Consider the following 17,423-nt stretch of genomic DNA (forward strand, 5'->3'; position numbering starts at 1 on the left):
TAAAAACAAGATTTGTCACGTCTACATGTGGGTCCTTATCTTATCACCACTCGGTTCGGTTAGAGTGACAAGAACATATGTTAGGGAAGGAGACCTGTTGATGAACAGGGTATATCAGTGGTATGGTGGATGATTTTTAATAAAAAAACAAGGGTATTTTACTGTCTAGTTGGTTGGATTTAGGTGTGGGAAACTCGTTTTTGTGTGATTTCACATGTCTGTTAACATCAAAAGTTGACCCGATAACGTGTCACACATGAAGATCTGGGAGTTATTATAAGACCGTTCCAGTGCAGAACCTCAATTCTTATAATGCGCGGGCGTGACATTCAGTTTGATCCTGCAACTGATAAAATAAATAGTAAATCGGCTATCGAGCCGATAGGTAACTGAGAAACTAGCCAATCGGATATTGCTGTAGCAGTATTTAGCCAATAGGCTGATCGAGATCGGCTGACAATCCGATAAAGATATACTGAATAATAATTAAATAATCGATAAATCATGTGTTACGATCGACCAAAATCAATTAACATGGAAATCTCCTAAGCCGATGCAACACAAAATAATTATTGATCTAAATAAGTCAAGCCGATTGGTGTAAAAGAATGCAGTAAGGCAATCGACTATTCTACTGATGTAAATATAATAAACATGTAGATCGATAAAGATCATCGGCTATAAATAACTGGCAAACGACCAAGATCTATAAATATCTAGCATAGATTACTAAGAATAATCATAGAAGATCGGACCAAACCGAGACAGTTCAAGGTTATGCCTAGCAATGCTAGGATAGATACTAAATAGATCTAGATTGCTATCAAGTCGATGAGCTGATGACTGATAACTTATCGGCTGGTACTCCAATAAAACAATAAGCAAGATACGTCGATATGATATAAACTATTTGATAGATGCAATCTAATAGATCGGACCGAACCAAGGCAGTATCAAATAGAATATGTCAAATAGCAAATATCAAACCAACGTAAAGCACTCAAAGTGGTCGAACAAATCAACCCAGGATATAGAAGTAACCTAAGCTGAAACTGATGTGATAAAGCAACCGTACAAGCAAATCAGAAGATCGGACCAAACCGAGACAATTCTAATCTAGCCGATACAATACCGTGGCCGACGGAACGTAGGACTTACACCTCCACTGGAGATCGAGACAATGCATCCCCATGTCAAGTGCCAAGTTCTGTCGATGTTGAAACCTCAGTGAAGAGTGTGGCGATGCGCCGAGAGTAATTAATCTATATTATGTAGAAGTAGATGGTTTACAATGACCCCGGACATACATATTTATATACATGGGTGGATACGAGTCCATACCGGACATGACACATGACTCCTAATAGATAAAATGAAATAACTAATACGGTATTGTTTCCTAATAGATAAGAAAACAAACAGGTATCGATCGAACTCTAACTCTCTTAGAGATAAAGCAAAAATCCTAAATTAATTCTAATTAACAGATAAAATGTTACACAGACTCTGTTTATCTTTCGAATATATCTGCATGCTTCTAAACCAACCGGACTTCTTTTCCAATCCAATTCAAACTCTACCGGCTGAATCCGAGTCGTTTTCCACCTTTTCTTCAGTCCGATTGTCTTTCTTTCTTGTCCGATTCGGTCACTATTCCTAAACGATCCTCTCTCACGGTTATTTCCAAATTCTAGCTTTAACAATGCCCTGTGTAAAAAATATGAATAGTTTCTTTTGATTCACATGAGAAATTGAATTTTTTTTGGCATTTGGATGTGATTTCATCTATTCTTCTTAGAATCAAGGACAAGAATATTTGCGAAACAGGTCCTTAGAGTCGTTAGGAGGCTAATAAATCTAGATTCGTATAGATAGCTAAAAAGTCTTATAGTATGAAATAGAGACAGAAGGAAACAAAATTACATAAGTATATTTTTTTAAACAAAATCTTAAATATGCATAGCAATATAGGGATAAAAATAAAAAAAATCCTGAGTAAGGCTAAAAGGTACTTTTATCGCGGACTTAACACCGTTACTATTGTCCATCCGAAAGAGGGACAAAGTGTGGCTTTAGTCCAAAAAACTGTGGCAAAAAAATGAAAACCCTCATAAATAGGGACGACATCAATACTAGTTATGAAAACAAGGATATGAACGAAATTGCTTCTAGTATAAAATATGTATGTAATGTTGGAATTAGACTGCAGGCCTTAGCTAATGAGAAATAGTTCCTGAGAAAATCTCAAAAGTCCACCTCATTAAAGGCATGCACGTGGAGTTTATTTCCACTTTAATTATTTTAGAAGTTGGAGACTTCCTTAGAAGAAGAGTGGTATCCTAGACATTTTAGTAATGGTGTGAGAGAGAACTATATAATAACATGCGCTCGGGTAACACACTACCCCATTTGAAGTCTAGTAGAAATATGGTTTAGACTTATCTGGCCCATAGGTGAATGTGTAGTGTTGGTTTAGTAGCACCTTAAAAGTTTAGTTGAGCAAATATCTGCTTATAATATTATATGTTCCAATCATGATATCTTCGGTTTAACCCTTTTACATAAAGCGAGGACGAAAGAATAAACATGATACTATGTGAACATGTTTCACTCAATTTATAAAGCAGACTAATACGGATTTTAGAGACAATGTGTTACAGCTCGCTTGACCTGACCTAGCACAAGTGGCGCGTGCATGCGACATGCACGTGAATGATCTACTAAAACTGGCTACTTGTGGTACTGTATATGTGCGTAGAGTCCAGATATGTTAAACGTGACTTGTCTGATTTAATTACAAGTTGTTGAAATAATTTATACATCTTGATCTCTCTATAAATACCGAGTGGAGCCTCCACGCAACGTACACGAAAAAACATCTAGGGTTGGAGAGCGGGTCTCAGGAACCGTCGTCTTTGACATACTGCACTAGAAGTCTAGGAGAGGGGTTCTTAGAAAGCACTATGTGCAACTGCTTCAACACGGCTAGTCTTCTCTTCAGCTGTAGTGCGACATCACTAAAGTGTGTTGCTGCGCTAGGCTCGTGCTACAACTGTTGCACACGCTCCACTTTGGAACACGATTACGAACCATCGCTACATTTCAGTTTCTTATATTCTATATATTCACGCGCAGTGCCTTAATTTACATATCAAGATCGTATCGGATGGTTCCGTTCTTTTTTTCGATTGAAATGAATTAAATCTACATCAACTTATATTTTCAACATGTAAAGCTGAATTTGTTCTCACTTGTTGCAACATACATACCTTTCTTTTCTAGTAAATTACTAAAACTAAGAGCTAGTTTACAAATACAAAGTATACGATTGCTCTTCATGCATGATTCGTGTATTCATAAGCCTAGCTTCGTGGGCTAGTAGTGCAGTGCATTGTTTTTTCCCATGGGAAGAACGTGCCTAACATATTCATGATCTGGCTTAGGATTAATTGCTTGCACTTGCTAATGGTCTCGTCCGTTAATCATGTCGAGTGGACTTGTGGACCGTGGATTCGATTTAATTTAGAGCCATTCGTTCGTGTGGTCAAGCCTTCTGGGCTACTCCCTCCTGTAAAAAATTAAGCATTTCTAGGTACCATGGAGATGTTAAAAATTTTGTTTTAATCACTTCATCGATCAAATTTTAAATTGATTAGATTTATTTTTAAGCATTTAATCGGCTATAAAAATCATTGAAATAATTGAAACAATGAAAATCGTAGTGTAGAAATGTTTATGTGATGATATAAAATTTGAATCTCAGTAATGTAGAGGAAGTACTTGTGGCAGTAAATTAATCTGGGTGAAACGAATAAGACCTACTCTCTCTGTAAAAAAAACCCCGAATTTCCTGCTTTAATATGCACATAGCGTGTATCTAAATTTAAAATTAGAAGTTAATCTTTTTATGGAGGGAGTAAACCTTTTCCTATCCAAATGTCTAAGTGAATTATCCAGAACGCAATTGCCCCGACAATGACATGAAAATAAGCTAGGAGTTCGTCGAATTGGAGCAAAAATTTCTCAGCTGCTTCATCGCACAAACAGCTTCTGCTTTCTGTTACCTACCTACAACGGAGGAGGTGATTGTTTTGCTTTCTCACCGAAAAAACCAAATGAATTATTTATAAATAAAGGTAATTTATAAATAAAATTTTTATGTATATATTCTTAGCGATCTAAAAGTTAAGTTTGGAAAAAAATTCGTAAAAATTAACTTTAAATTTAAGATTAAAAAATAATCAAAATTTTACCTTATAAACATGAGCAGAAACGACTTTTGAACGACTATGTGATTCTGTCTCTCCTTACACAGTTCACACAAACGCTATCTCTGTTCTATCTCGTATTTTAATGTTTAATGTCATTGATTTTTTAAATTATAAATTATTTATCTTCTTTAGATTTTTAATAATAAAATAAATCATAACAAATAAATGATAAATAAATAATAATTGTATATTTTAAAATAAGATGAATCGTTCAAAAAAATTAACCGTGTGTAACATAAAATAATAAAGGGAGTTATATGTCCTTATTGTTTGGTGTTTTGTCTGACAATATATTTATAAATAAAAAATAATTAAATAAAATTTTTATTTATGTATCTTAATGATTTAAAAGCAAGTTTTAAAAATAAACTATAAAATTAACTCTCAATTTAAAGTCTAAAAATTTAAATTTTAACTTATAAACACAAACAAAAGCAAACATTGAACCTTAGTGCAGTTTTTTAGACGCTTGCATTTATTCCTTTTCCGTCTCGTCCTCCTCGCTATCTCATTTTTCTCACCGTTTTTCCATGGGCCACGCCTGTTTCGTTTTGGTCAAACATGAAACATGGACCGGATTAACCAGATATTAGTATTAATTTCTATTCCCGATAGAAAAAAGAAAAAAATTGAATAAATAAAACGCAACTGGTACTACTATTAGTACTTGCAGCGAGCAAGCAGCGGGAGGAAGACGACGACCAGACTCGAGGCTGGCTGGAGAAGCCAAGACCCAAGATGGCATAAAGGAAGGGCACGCACGACCTCGCCGAATTCTCTCTCCTCCATTCTTGGTCTCGCGAAATCCATCCAGACGCCAAGAACCAAAAAGCCCCGGCCTTTTTTTCTCTTTCTCCCTCCCTTCCTCTTCGAGTCGTCGGAGCCGAGGAGGAGGTATCGTTTCTTCGGTGTTCTTGATTTGATTTGATTGATTGGGGTTGAGAGGAGGCGAGATGAAATCGCCATTGCGGAAGTTCCGGGGCTTCGGCCTCCACCACCACCACCACCACCACCACAGGGAGAGGAAGGATCTCCGCCCGCCGCCAGCCAAGCTCGACGAGCTCGCCTACGCCGCCCAGGTTTCTCTTGCTTTCTTCTTCTGGTTCATTGTATTTTTTTCTCTTTCTGGATGCGACCGCGCGCCAAAATCGGATCGCGGGGGGTTTTGCCCGATCGAAAAGCCGCGATCTTTCTCTTTTGCTGCTGGTTTGTTCGTCGGATTTCCTTTGGGGGCGCCGCTGTGATTGCAGCGGTTTGTTCTTAGCCCTGGTGTCTGTTTGCGATTGGATGCATGAACAGGAACTCCCGTTCATTTTTCTCTGAAATTTCACTCGGAGGTAAAATTCCATGAAAATAAATTGTTTGACCTTACTTCCTTTCGATATGTTATTACCGGTTACTGTTATTGTTATTATTGCCACAGGTTATATGATGTATGGTATGGAGCGTGTGAAAGTTGATTGCTTTTGTGTGTCGTTGTGGTTATTAGAAGAGTTTGTTTTCTGTGAGCCGGCTGTTGCTGGTCAAAGTCTACGGAAGGAAGCTTTGATTGGTGAACGTTTCTGTCTGGAAATGGTCTCAAGTCAGCAATTCAAAGTCATTGCAAAGGAAGAAATGCTTTGTCTATGTTAGCATTGGCCGTCGGGTTCGTTTAGTCAAGATCATCATGAAAATTACGTTATTGTATTTTTACGAGAACTCAGTCATGTCAGCATATTCCACTTCAGCCGCAGTCCTGCTGCTAGCCTGCTACTCCATTTCGGAGTGGGATCTGCTATTCCATTGATGATGCAATTTAAATCTTCATTAAGAAATTGTGGCTAGTTGAACTTTGGATAGTGATTCTAGTCCTGTTTAAGGCTTTGTCTGGAAACACGTGTATTAGTTCTGTAAAAAGTCTTCTGGTCCATTCCGTTGTTTAATGTTTTGGGGCTAGTAACCAGTAACCATTGCTTGAGAGTTGAGACTTTGTCTTATTGAGGATAATGATGGAGAAGATTAGAATATGATCATACAGCAAATATAAATAAAGGTAGGGCAGTTTTTTTACTTTGTTTATGGATACTGTTTTTTACGGACCATAGTGCATGTTGCTATCAAGCAGTGGATTTTGTTACAGTACTTCGATGTACTATAGCCTTTTCTTTTATAATGTATTCTAATTGATGCACCAAACTCATAACAGATAGAATTGCTTGTTTGCTTTTTTCGTCGTCACCAAATGTTACCTCACTAACAAGTGGAAAAGATTATTGATCTGACGTAGTAAGAGCTTTATGGTACATATTTTTATGCCTTGTTTTTATAACTTATGTTCTTTTTTTTCCTTTACAGGAAATGGAGGAAATGAGGAATTGTTATGACAGCTTGCTTTCAGCTGCAGCTGCAACAACAAACAGTGTATATGGTAGTTAATGATCTTTTCACACGTGAAGTTACATTTCTAATAAACAACAGTGCCTCCATTGTTACAATGGAATAGCTTATTGCCTTATTCATGTAATAGTGTCATAATTAGTTGCAACCAAAAACATGCAGAGTTTGCAGAAGCTATGGAGGAAATGGGAACTTGCTTACTTGAGAAAACTGCATTGAATTATGATGATGATGACAATGGTGAGTTGTTTGGGTCTATACACGTATAAGATATGGAAGCTTGTAGGACAGCAATTATTGTTAACGGTGTTGGTAGGGGAGTACATTTCTAGACATAAAGTTGGTCTGACATGCTTCCATGCTTCTGTTTTTCCTTTGAAATTGCGATGTTGTTCATTAAAATCATGTAATGCAGAATTCCTGTGTTGTTTCCTTAGTTATAGAAATATTTGGTCTCTGTTGCTGTATTTATTTGGTTTTACACTTTTACCTTCAGGTAGAGTGCTGATGATGCTAGGAAAGGCCCAATTTGAACTGCAGAAGTTTGTCGATAGCTATGTAAATTTCTTTGCTACTCTTATAAAATTGTACTGAAATTTAGTCTATTACCTGTTTGTAGGCTTTGTTAAGCCTGACTATATGTGGTTGGTGTTTTCAGCGTACGAATATCATAAGCACCATCACGAACCCATCAGAGTCACTTCTCAAAGAGTTACAAGTCGTAGAGGTTTGATCTCTTTCAGTTTTCCCCAGACCCTTGCTAAGAATTGGATGTTATGAATGTTCACATTCAAGCAAGATTATTGCTAACTTGATTTGATGCCATATATATATTCTTATGGTTGTTTCTGAGTAAAAAATGAGTTACATTCCTTTTGCTTAAATTTGTGATTTTTATGATATGGTGTCATTTACATTGCATTCTTACTGATGCAGGAAATGAAGGAACTCTGTGATCATAAAAGGTATATAAATTAACTTGAATTTTATCACATGTATCTTGCTTCTGTGGTTTCTTCTAAATGCTATCATATTCTTTTGGGCTTCAGACAGGAATATGAATCCATGCGGGCAGCCTATAGAGAGAAAGGACGGGCAAGACATTCCAAAACCGAAGCATTATCCTCGGAACAACTGCAAGCTTATTTTCTTGAGTACCAAGAGGATTCAGCTTTGTTTATATTTCGCTTGAAATCATTGAAGCAAGGTCAATTCCGTAGTATTTTAACACAGGCTGCTCGCCATCATTCTGCTCAGGTACTTTTAACACTACTTCACATAAAACTAATATTGACTCACATACAGTAGCATGCACTTACCATCATTTGGACTTTTAGTTGAGTTTTTTCAGGCGAGGGTTGAAATATCTAGAGGCTCTGGAACCTCATGTAAAAGCAGTTGCTGAGGAACAGCACATTGACTACCCCTTAAATGGACTAGATGATGACACTGATAATGATGAGTGCAGCTCTTACCAGGGCAATCAAAGTGATGACAGTGAGTTAAGTTTTGACTATGAGATAAACAACAGGGTTAAGGAGTTTCCTGCTTCCAGAAGTTCAATGGATGTAAGTCATCCTTTTTCCATCTGATCCCTTATTTTGCAGTTTATCTTTATTTACTCAAACCTTAATCCAATCTCACTCATTTTTGCTAAATTAGCATGTAAAAATATGTAATTTGTCCAATTTAAGCACCCTGTGAAGAATATTCATGCGCGGGTCATTCCTCGTCCCTTTTTCTTACAGTGTGCTAAGTCAGTTTAGCAAGCGCTTGCAGGTCTTCTTGGTGTGAGCTGTGAGTGTAAGGTTGGGTTTAGTGCAATTTTGACAATTTGACTTGATGAATTACATGTTGATAGTACAGTGATTATGGAAACTTCTTTTAGATTTCACGCTAATGGTCAGCAAACTAAAGATACTTTTCCTGTTACAAACATATTTAAAATTAAATAGTTATGTTTTAAATCTTACTGTTATAACCCTCAACTACTGGATACAGTAGCACTGGAATTTAGTGTAAATTGGGGAGAAATAATTTGATTTTTTCTGAAAGAGTAGAACTAGAGAATGGGGGCAGACGAGCCAAGGGAGAGCAAGGTGGTAATTCTGATATGGGTCATCCCTCTCTTGCCAATTTGCTTATGCATCCTTTTATGTGCAATCCCACTTGACCTGCATTCGACATAGTTTACACTGGCAAGGGTGCAAGACCCAAATTCTTCTGAAAGACTGGCCTGATTCCAGCACTTGTCACATCCATGGCTCTATGGCAGTTGGTCACCAGTATATTCCAATTTTGTGTTTCAATAAAAAAAATATTCATGTTCTATCTCCTATGCTCCTTGTTTTGTTATCATCTAAATTTGAAACAACCTATATATTCTCTCTGTAGTTGGATCAGGCATGTTCCCCAGAACGTCTAAAGGAACAAAAACAGGTAATCTTCAGCTCGTAGTTATGTTATGCACATAATTCTTGCTAATGAGTCTAATCTTATGCATATTGCAAAGCATTATCCAGGTCAGCATATAGAAAGAGCATGTCCTGCACTGGATATGATTATCTTAATTGATCGTTTCCATATTCAACGAATCTCTTAACTTTTTTTTTGTTCCTTTAATACCCTACTAATGTTTTCATTATTCTATTTGGTATATAACTTGGTTGAAATGTAGTTTCGTCTGGAACTTTCTGTGCGATAAAAGTCTCGCTTGGCAGTATATTTCCATATCTATAATGAGATACCTCTGTTCGTATGATCAGTCTATGGATGTGATTGACATGGTTAAAAACAGGCCTTCAACTAATTAAGGGACTCCGAAATGTATTACCAATAGATAGAACCAGTATGTTCAGATGTCTGGATTTACTAATCTTGGACTGTGGCCAACATCTTCAGACAACTGATTTATAAACAAAAGAGGGGTCTTGCGTGCAGCTAGATAGATCCTACCACAGCAGAGATCACCAGAAAACCAAGCAGCACAATATTATTCGAGCGTTATGTAAATATTTCAATCCTCACTTTGTTGTTAGCTTCTTGCCCAGCCATACCAATTATCAGGACAGGTGAAGTGCCAGCCTACATGCACACTGCTTACCTTGCTTGAGCTCTGCATATCAGGTGGCTTGCCTGATACATAACATATTATGTTGGGCATGCTTATATTAAGTAGCGATGGCAATAAAGTTGATAACTGCATACCTTGTTCATTACCACTGGGTAGTGAGTACATCCATACCTTGATTATTGCTACTGGATGGGTCCACATCTGCAGTTATTGTTTATTGTGTATATGTGTATGGAAGCTTCCAGTAATTATTTATGGAAGCCTACAAGTTATTTATCAATTTAGTGTCTCACTAGTGTTGCCTGTTGACTGGAGTATACCCTAAAAAGATCTGCTTGTTTATAATTGTAAAAAAATGTGATTCCTCCCATTATTTTGACATAATATATTTTTGCTGGAGCACATTGATCTGAACTTATTCAGTTATTTGTTTTAAGATCTTTGCTTCGATGGTTCTAGTCCTAGTTTGATATTTCATACCTCTGTTATTTTCTTATTTATGATGCTGCATCACGAGCGTATCCTCAAGTGTTTTGAAATGGTATTTGTTTACAGGAACATGTCGAACAAATAAATACCGATTTTGCAGCTCCTCGACTGAAGCAGGAGATTGGCACCCAATCAGCACCAATTTCTGCTGACAATGTGTTCGATCCATCTACAAGGTTTTGGAAAATGAATCTGCCAAACAGAACAAATTATTCGTACAAGCTCCCGACACCAGCTGATGACAAGGACTCCACTTCAGCACACACCCATAGGTCCCCTCATTCAGATCAACCAGAAAGTAAATCTCATGTGGCAGAAAATTTATGGCATTCCTCCCCATTGATCAAAGGTTTTAAGCCAAACTCCATGTCCAGTGGACCTGTTAAGATGCCATCAAGTACTGAAGGGATATCATCACCACTAGTTTATCCCTACGCTACTTCAGATTTTAAGAAAATGAAGAGGGAAGCGTTTTCTGGTCCAATCCCAAGCAAAGCAGGATTAAACAAGCCCTCGTTTTCTGCTACTGATCTCAGGTCATCAATGAACTATCCTCGTGCGATGTCAACAAAATCATATGGGCCAGTCTGGCAGTCTGTGGCTCCAAAAGTTACCCCTAGGATCACTTCACTCCCAACAACATCACCCAGAATAAGTGAGCTACATGAACTGCCAAGGCCTCCAGCAAATGTAGGTACTGCCCGTCCTGGTTTGGTTGGATATTCTGGTCCTCTGGTATCAAGGCGGCAGGTGCCCAATGTACCAACCCGAGCCTCACCACCATCGCAAACAGCATCACCACTTCCACGACCACCTGCTGCCATGACACGCAGTTATTCTATACCTTCAAATAGCCAAAGAACACCCATTCTTACCGTGAATAAGTTGTTGGAAGCTAGGCATAGCAGAGAAAGTAGCGAAGTTTCCTCTCCCCCACTAACACCTATATCTTTGGCTGATGTTTCCCGCAGGCCAACAGCAGAAAAAGTTGTTGAAAACACAAGGATAAAAGGTAAGTTTCTACTGATAAATAGTGTTTTTTATCATATTCTCCACAATCATGGCAGCTTGCCTATAATCCCCAAAGAGTTTGTTTTCTTTCCAGTTTTGATGGAAATCAATTGTCAATGATTTTGTGATTCATATTCATGTATGATGCCTGTTTGCAACTTAGAGAATTTTCTTTCAAACATTTGTTTTTACAACAAGAACATAACAAGAAAAGAGAAGCAAATTAATTAGGGACTGTTATATTATGTATTAGGTGCATTGTCATATTAAGTTTGCATCTCACAAAAAATATATTTTACTCTGCAAACCTTTGACATGTAACCGTGTAAATAGCAGCACTCTGCATTGCCTTCTTTGCATTGTTAGTACCAACTTCATCATCTTTGAGCTTTTAGGCAAAGCATTTATCTGAGAAAGATCATAGTATTGATTCTGTCTTGCTATTTCGAAAACCCAAGCACTCTTCAATCGCCATTTGGCAGACATATTCCATATCTACTGTTACCAATACTAATAAAAACTATTTATGATACAATATTAACTATTTTCTCAACTTTGATTGCAGAAACCATGTGAACACTTGCACAGCCAAATCTTCAGTGGCCATAGGCAATTTTGTATGTAATTATTTGTGCATTCTAGATTTCTCTCTGTAATTCTATGTTTTCTTATGAAGGAAAAAAGTTGAAATAAAGGTGCAACTGGTTGGAAGCTTTTTTGTTTCTTTGGCTGGCTTATCTGACCAACTTATGGATTTAGTCTATCTGACTATTAGTTTACCGTCACTCATTAATCAATATTCTCATCTTTTGGACTGCTGATCTGAACTATATCGGCACTGTAAATGTACCTTTACCATTTTCATTGTTTGAAGAAGAAACCATTTGTTTTTCCCTATGTATTTTGAGGACAAAAAGAGCAATGTCGAAATTGTATATATTGAGTTTGAGCTGTGCTAATATATGTGTAAAATTCTCTGATCTAATTGCGCTCCTAAAAAGTGGAGCATAATGTTCAAGGCAAATGAGTTTGACATTCTAATTTAAGATGACCACATTCTAATTTAAGTTTGACATTCTAATTCAAGTGCTCTTCGTCTTTTTGTTATGCCATGGAAGCTGGGACCCAAGATGGTGAAGATCATTCATTTCTGGTATTCCTTAAAATTTAGCAACACATGAATTTTTTTTTCATGAAAATAACTGTACAGAGACAAAGAAAGGCAGAAGATTTAGCCTGATATTTCAACTTGAATGATGATCTTCCCTGCTAGATGTACAAAATTGATCTTCAGTTTTATGAAATTTAAAATAGAAAGTCAGTCCCAACTTTCCTGCATGAATTTGTCAAGAAAGAACAGTGTTGAATCACTCCATGCAAAGTTTTGAGATTCTCCATCCAAATTCTCCAACAATTTACACGATTATTCTTGATGGACACATGCAAAAGATGAGAATTTGCACAAACTTGTATAAAGTCAACTACCCTTTGCAAACCTGGTAGGCCAAGATTCTCTTCGAAAAGGCGAAAATAGTGATTTCAGAAAGCAAAGCAATGAACTGCATGCCTAAACTCTGAACAGCTGGAGATTAACAAGAGCATCTTTTAACCAAATATAAGCAATCTTATGAGTTATTAACCCTCACCATTTCACTTCTTATGCTTATAAACTAAAATTTAAAATTTTCAAACTTATATTCATAAATTATTTTTTGGTTGCAAATATGCCGCCAAAAGATCACCCTCATTGATCTTGATACATTCAGATGAATGCCGCTAGCAGAGTAAGCCGACCAGCCGCAATTTTGTTGCTGATTGCAAGTCAAGCTCAAACTGAAAGGAGAGCATAAAAAAAAGTTTAGATAGTGGTGCATGACCTGACTGATCTCATCAGAAAAGCATAACTGACTCAAGGAGATGAATTCCTTCCCAATGATCGGGAGCCTCGTTTTTTCGCTTTTACTTATAAAGCAAAATCTAAATTAACCTTAATTTTAGAGTAAACTTTGAGGTTTATATGTCGTATTTTATTTTACAACATTAGCTTCTAGATCATTAAATACACGCATATAAAAGTTTTATTCATAAATTATTTTTTATTTGCAAATATGTAGTTTGAATTTTTCCTAGAAAAAAAAAGCCAAACTACGACCCTACGACACTGTCCATATTGGATACCAAGATCTCCCTCTGATTGTGCGAATCGCTGCGTATATTTGAGAAGGGTGGCTCTACGTACCCAGCAATGAAGTTTTTTTTTTTGTTTTCCTCAGAAATGGAAAATGGAGGCGACACCCAGCTGGTCCTGTGCTGTTTCTCTGCAACTGTACAAGTGTACCTCGCCTTTCAACTCAAAATGTACATGAGCTAGGCGCCTAACTGAATATATTCTGATACTACTGAAAAAAAAATGTTTTGTTGATTTTACAACAGTCGTACCAAATTACCAACCGGCCATAGGGTTGTCCTCGCTTATTCAGTATGCTCTTCCGGTTTTTAATAGATGATAGCATTAATTTTTAGCTATATGTTTGATAATATGTCTTATTATATTTTTTTATAAATATATAAAAATACAAGTCATGCATAAAATATATTTATTGGTAAACCAAACCACAATAAAATAAATAATAATTACGTAAAACTTTTAAACAAATATCAAATGATTTAAAATTTTTAAACCATATGATACCACGAGAATGTGATTCCATGTAGTCTCACACGATAGTTGCGCCGGCGAGTTACCATGGCTAGACAGCGACACGAGACGCAGCAAAGCTAGGAAGTGCGGCGGCGCACAGCGCGGAGGAGATGTGAACATTAACTATACCCATACGGTATACCGTACGCTAGCGCAGTTCTCGTCTAATTATTGGTACAAAGGCCAGATTTCTATCCATTATCTAAAAACATATATATAGCAGGGAAATAATTTTGGAGTGAGCGATAGATCGATCGATGTCAGGTGAGGCGCTGGACGCGGACGATGCGGGCGAGCTCCTCGCGCACCGACACCAGCAGCACGAACGCCTCCCGCTCCCCCTCCACGTCCACCACGTGCTGCACCGTGCCGCCGGCGCGGTATCGCTCGCCGCGCCCGAGCGGCCGCACGCCGCCACCGTCGGCCGCCGAGACCACCTCCGCCACCTCCTGCTTCGTCCCCTCCCCCTCCCCCTCCCGCTCCCGCGCCGTCGTCACCGTCAGCAGCAGCGGCGCCATCCCGGGCCCCGGGCAGAACTCCACGCACCGCAGCAGCGCGCCGCCGCGGCAGACCGTCATCTCGTCCGCCACCGGGTACAGCCTCCCGTCCATCAGCACGCGCTCCCGCCGGTCGTCGTCGTCGGCGTCCTCCAGCTCACCGGTGGCGGCGCTGCGGTAGTAGTCCTCGGGCCGCAGAGCGAGCAGCTTCCCCTGGTGCTCGACGAAGTCGCGCGTGCCGCCGCCCACCCCAGCGCGCCACCGCGTCAGCTGCGCGGCGTAAGGGCCCGCCATGATCGCAGCTCTCGATCTGATCGCGTCTCTCCGCTCCGCTCGTCGGCGCCGGCCAACGTACGCGCGCGCGCGCCTGAGTATATGCATGGGAGGCCAGGGCATGCATGCGATGCGAGCTCGTGTCGGAATCGGACAGTACGTGGGTCAATCCGAGTCCGAGTTCTACTCCTGTTCCGTACTACAGTAGGAAGTAGGAATTCTTAGGAACGAGATCCCTGCAGTATGGTACTGCATGGGGGCTACGGTAGCGTGTATTTGATATATTTTGCCACCGTACGATCGAAATAAATAGATAAGATTTAATGCTAGCTACAGTATTTGATATAATAATGAACTGTATTTTACATGTACTAATGCTAAAATATTTAAACACGATTCATGACATTTATTTACTGTTTCTCTCATATGAATAGTATCTCTCGGCATTGCAGCAGGGGTCCGGTCTTGTTGGGAATTACTCCCTCTCTTTGTCAAATGCTAATCACTGACACAACACTTGTTTATTTTGACAGTCACACAAATAACAAGTACGCACACGAGAAGCAATATTTTTTAATCCTTAATGCAACCTAAAATTATCTCGCTCAATACCAAATGGCAAGCTTGACTTTATTTTATTTTTTTGACAGAAATGATCAATGGCTTCATAAAGAAAAGAAAAGAAAAGAAAAGAAAAGAAAAGATCAATTAATGGTCAGCCCCACGACTATGACGAGATTTGTCAAAATCTTTAGTCAAATGCGAAGTTGCTGCTCTAAATAAGCTCAAAACAGAATATGCAATATATATTAATTCCCTGTTACTAAAAAAATAATTGCTGCTGTATTGGGGCAGTTTAGCAAGATGCACAGGCCAAATTCCGTAATCACGTGACGTTACGCGGACTTCAAATTAAGGGGTGATTGTTTAGTTCTCTTACCCAAAAAAAAAAGCTAAACACCATATTGGAAATTATATATATATTTTTAGCGACCTAAAATCCAATGCTATAAATTTTGATGAAAAATTTCTTAAAATTTACTATAAATTTAAAATTAAAATTAAAATTTTAATATATAAATATAAATAGAAGCGAAAAGATAAAGTTACTAGTTATCATGCTTGGTGCGTGGTGAGAGGTGATGTCTCGCTGGGCCTCTGCTCCCGTGGGCCGCGTGCCTGCGCCTGCCCATGCGACCTCAAGCCGGCCTATTTCCGCTGAGCCGCGTGCCACCTTGACAACGCATGCGACCTCAATACTTCTTTTTATAATAAGTAGAGGTAAGATACCTAGCTTAAAAAACCATAGGTGAAAAAGATAAAAAAACATGGTATAACTTAAAAACCACATGTATTTTAGAGGGGAAAAAGAGATATATTCTACCTGTTAACGTTAGATTTTAGCAAATAGTTGTTATGGATTGAAACACGGTTGAAGACCGAATCGGATAGGAAGGCTCGAATCGGTTGGAGACAGGAAAACTAGGTGCGATGTGGTTGCAGCTGATAGAGTCCAGATCGAACGAGGATGGGAGTCTGATTGGGCCAAAGTTTAGAGATATGTTCAGTATTTAACTGTGAAGTTCGTGTAGATTAATTAGGATTTATTTTAAAGTTTGTTTAGGATTCTGTTATTTAATTAGAGTTCGGATAATGTAAAGGTGGTTAGTATCGAATTCTTATCCGGTTAGGTTAGTTATTTCCCGAGGCTATAAATATAGGTGCTTGGGGTCCTCGTAAAATATCTCCAAATCAATTCAACTTGGCGCATCGCCTCGAATCCTTGACTTGCTTGAGCTTTCGGCGCGAGGTTCGTCAGCTTCGCAATGTAAGTTCTAGTTTGTCAAAACCCGTCGATCAATTAAGACAGAACTGTCTCGGTTAAGTTCGATCTTCTGCTTAGTTAATCGGTGGGCTGAGCTCTATCATTATTTTAATCTGTTTTAGCTTAAAGTAGTGGTAGTCGTCGATCAGGTCCTCGTAAGTTCTTCTGTTTGATCTGTTCGCATGAATCTTGCTAGTCTGATTGTCTCAGTTCGGTCCGATCAATTAGATTTGCTAGGATCATGTTATCAGATTGGATTGGGGGCTTGCAAGGGCCTATTGCTGGAGTTTTAGTCAACAGTATCTTGAATAATTCATTGATTAGCTAATTAAACTCGTTGATCTTCACGTTTCTATGTTTATATCATGCAAAACTACATACTGTCTCGGTTAAGTCTGATCTATGCATGTTTGGTATGATCTGTTCATAGGAATCTATCCGATCGACTGAGTTTAATAGATTAGTTGATGGATTATGTTGTTTTGCTATCTTATTATTTACATGCCATAATATTCATCTGATGTTATGCATGGTTATACTTAGATCTATATTGTCTCGATTAGGTTCGATCTTCTAGATCTGGTATGGGCATACGTGTCATTGGTTGTTATTGTTTTATGTTGGTAATTAACGTAGCATTCCAGTTTATATTCAATTCTATGTCTAGTCCCGTATCGGCTGAAACTCCCTGTGTGATAAGTTCTGCGATGGTCCGATCAGCCGATTAATCCTCAGACTGTCTCAGTTTGGTCCGATCTCTTAAGATTAATTGGTTGGTTGAGACATTCAGTATTTATCTTGCTCGTGATTAAGCCGATTGGGCACATTTATAATTAGAACCATGAAATTCCTATAAAGCCGGTCGATTAGTCTATCGGCTAGGGTCCTGGAACGGTATCGGCTATTC

General features: G+C 38.4%; 1 protein-coding gene across 2 annotated transcripts; it reads left to right on the top strand.

Moving 5' to 3' along the window:
- The first annotated feature begins 4,972 nt into the window (after positions 1 to 4,972).
- Positions 4,973 to 12,235, top strand: LOC102714004 (uncharacterized protein At2g33490-like). 2 transcript variants are annotated; one of them, XM_006652159.2, is made up of 11 exons: positions 4,973 to 5,350; positions 6,606 to 6,678; positions 6,810 to 6,887; positions 7,144 to 7,205; positions 7,306 to 7,374; positions 7,584 to 7,612; positions 7,697 to 7,904; positions 7,985 to 8,215; positions 9,042 to 9,086; positions 10,276 to 11,221; positions 11,786 to 12,235. In XM_006652159.2, the coding sequence occupies exons 1-11, from the start codon at positions 5,225 to 5,227 to the stop codon at positions 11,794 to 11,796; spliced, it is 1,878 nt and encodes a 625-aa protein (XP_006652222.1). In that variant the 5' UTR covers positions 4,973 to 5,224; the 3' UTR covers positions 11,797 to 12,235. The 2 variants fall into 2 exon arrangements, with proteins under 2 accessions (XP_006652222.1, XP_015692276.1); XM_015836790.2 differs by lacking the exon at positions 4,973 to 5,350 and adding an exon at positions 5,606 to 6,303.
- Positions 12,236 to 17,423: the final 5,188 nt, after the last annotated feature.

Source organism: Oryza brachyantha, chromosome 4 (genome assembly GCF_000231095.2).
Source record: "Oryza brachyantha chromosome 4, ObraRS2, whole genome shotgun sequence".
Taxonomy (NCBI): domain Eukaryota; kingdom Viridiplantae; phylum Streptophyta; class Magnoliopsida; order Poales; family Poaceae; genus Oryza; species Oryza brachyantha.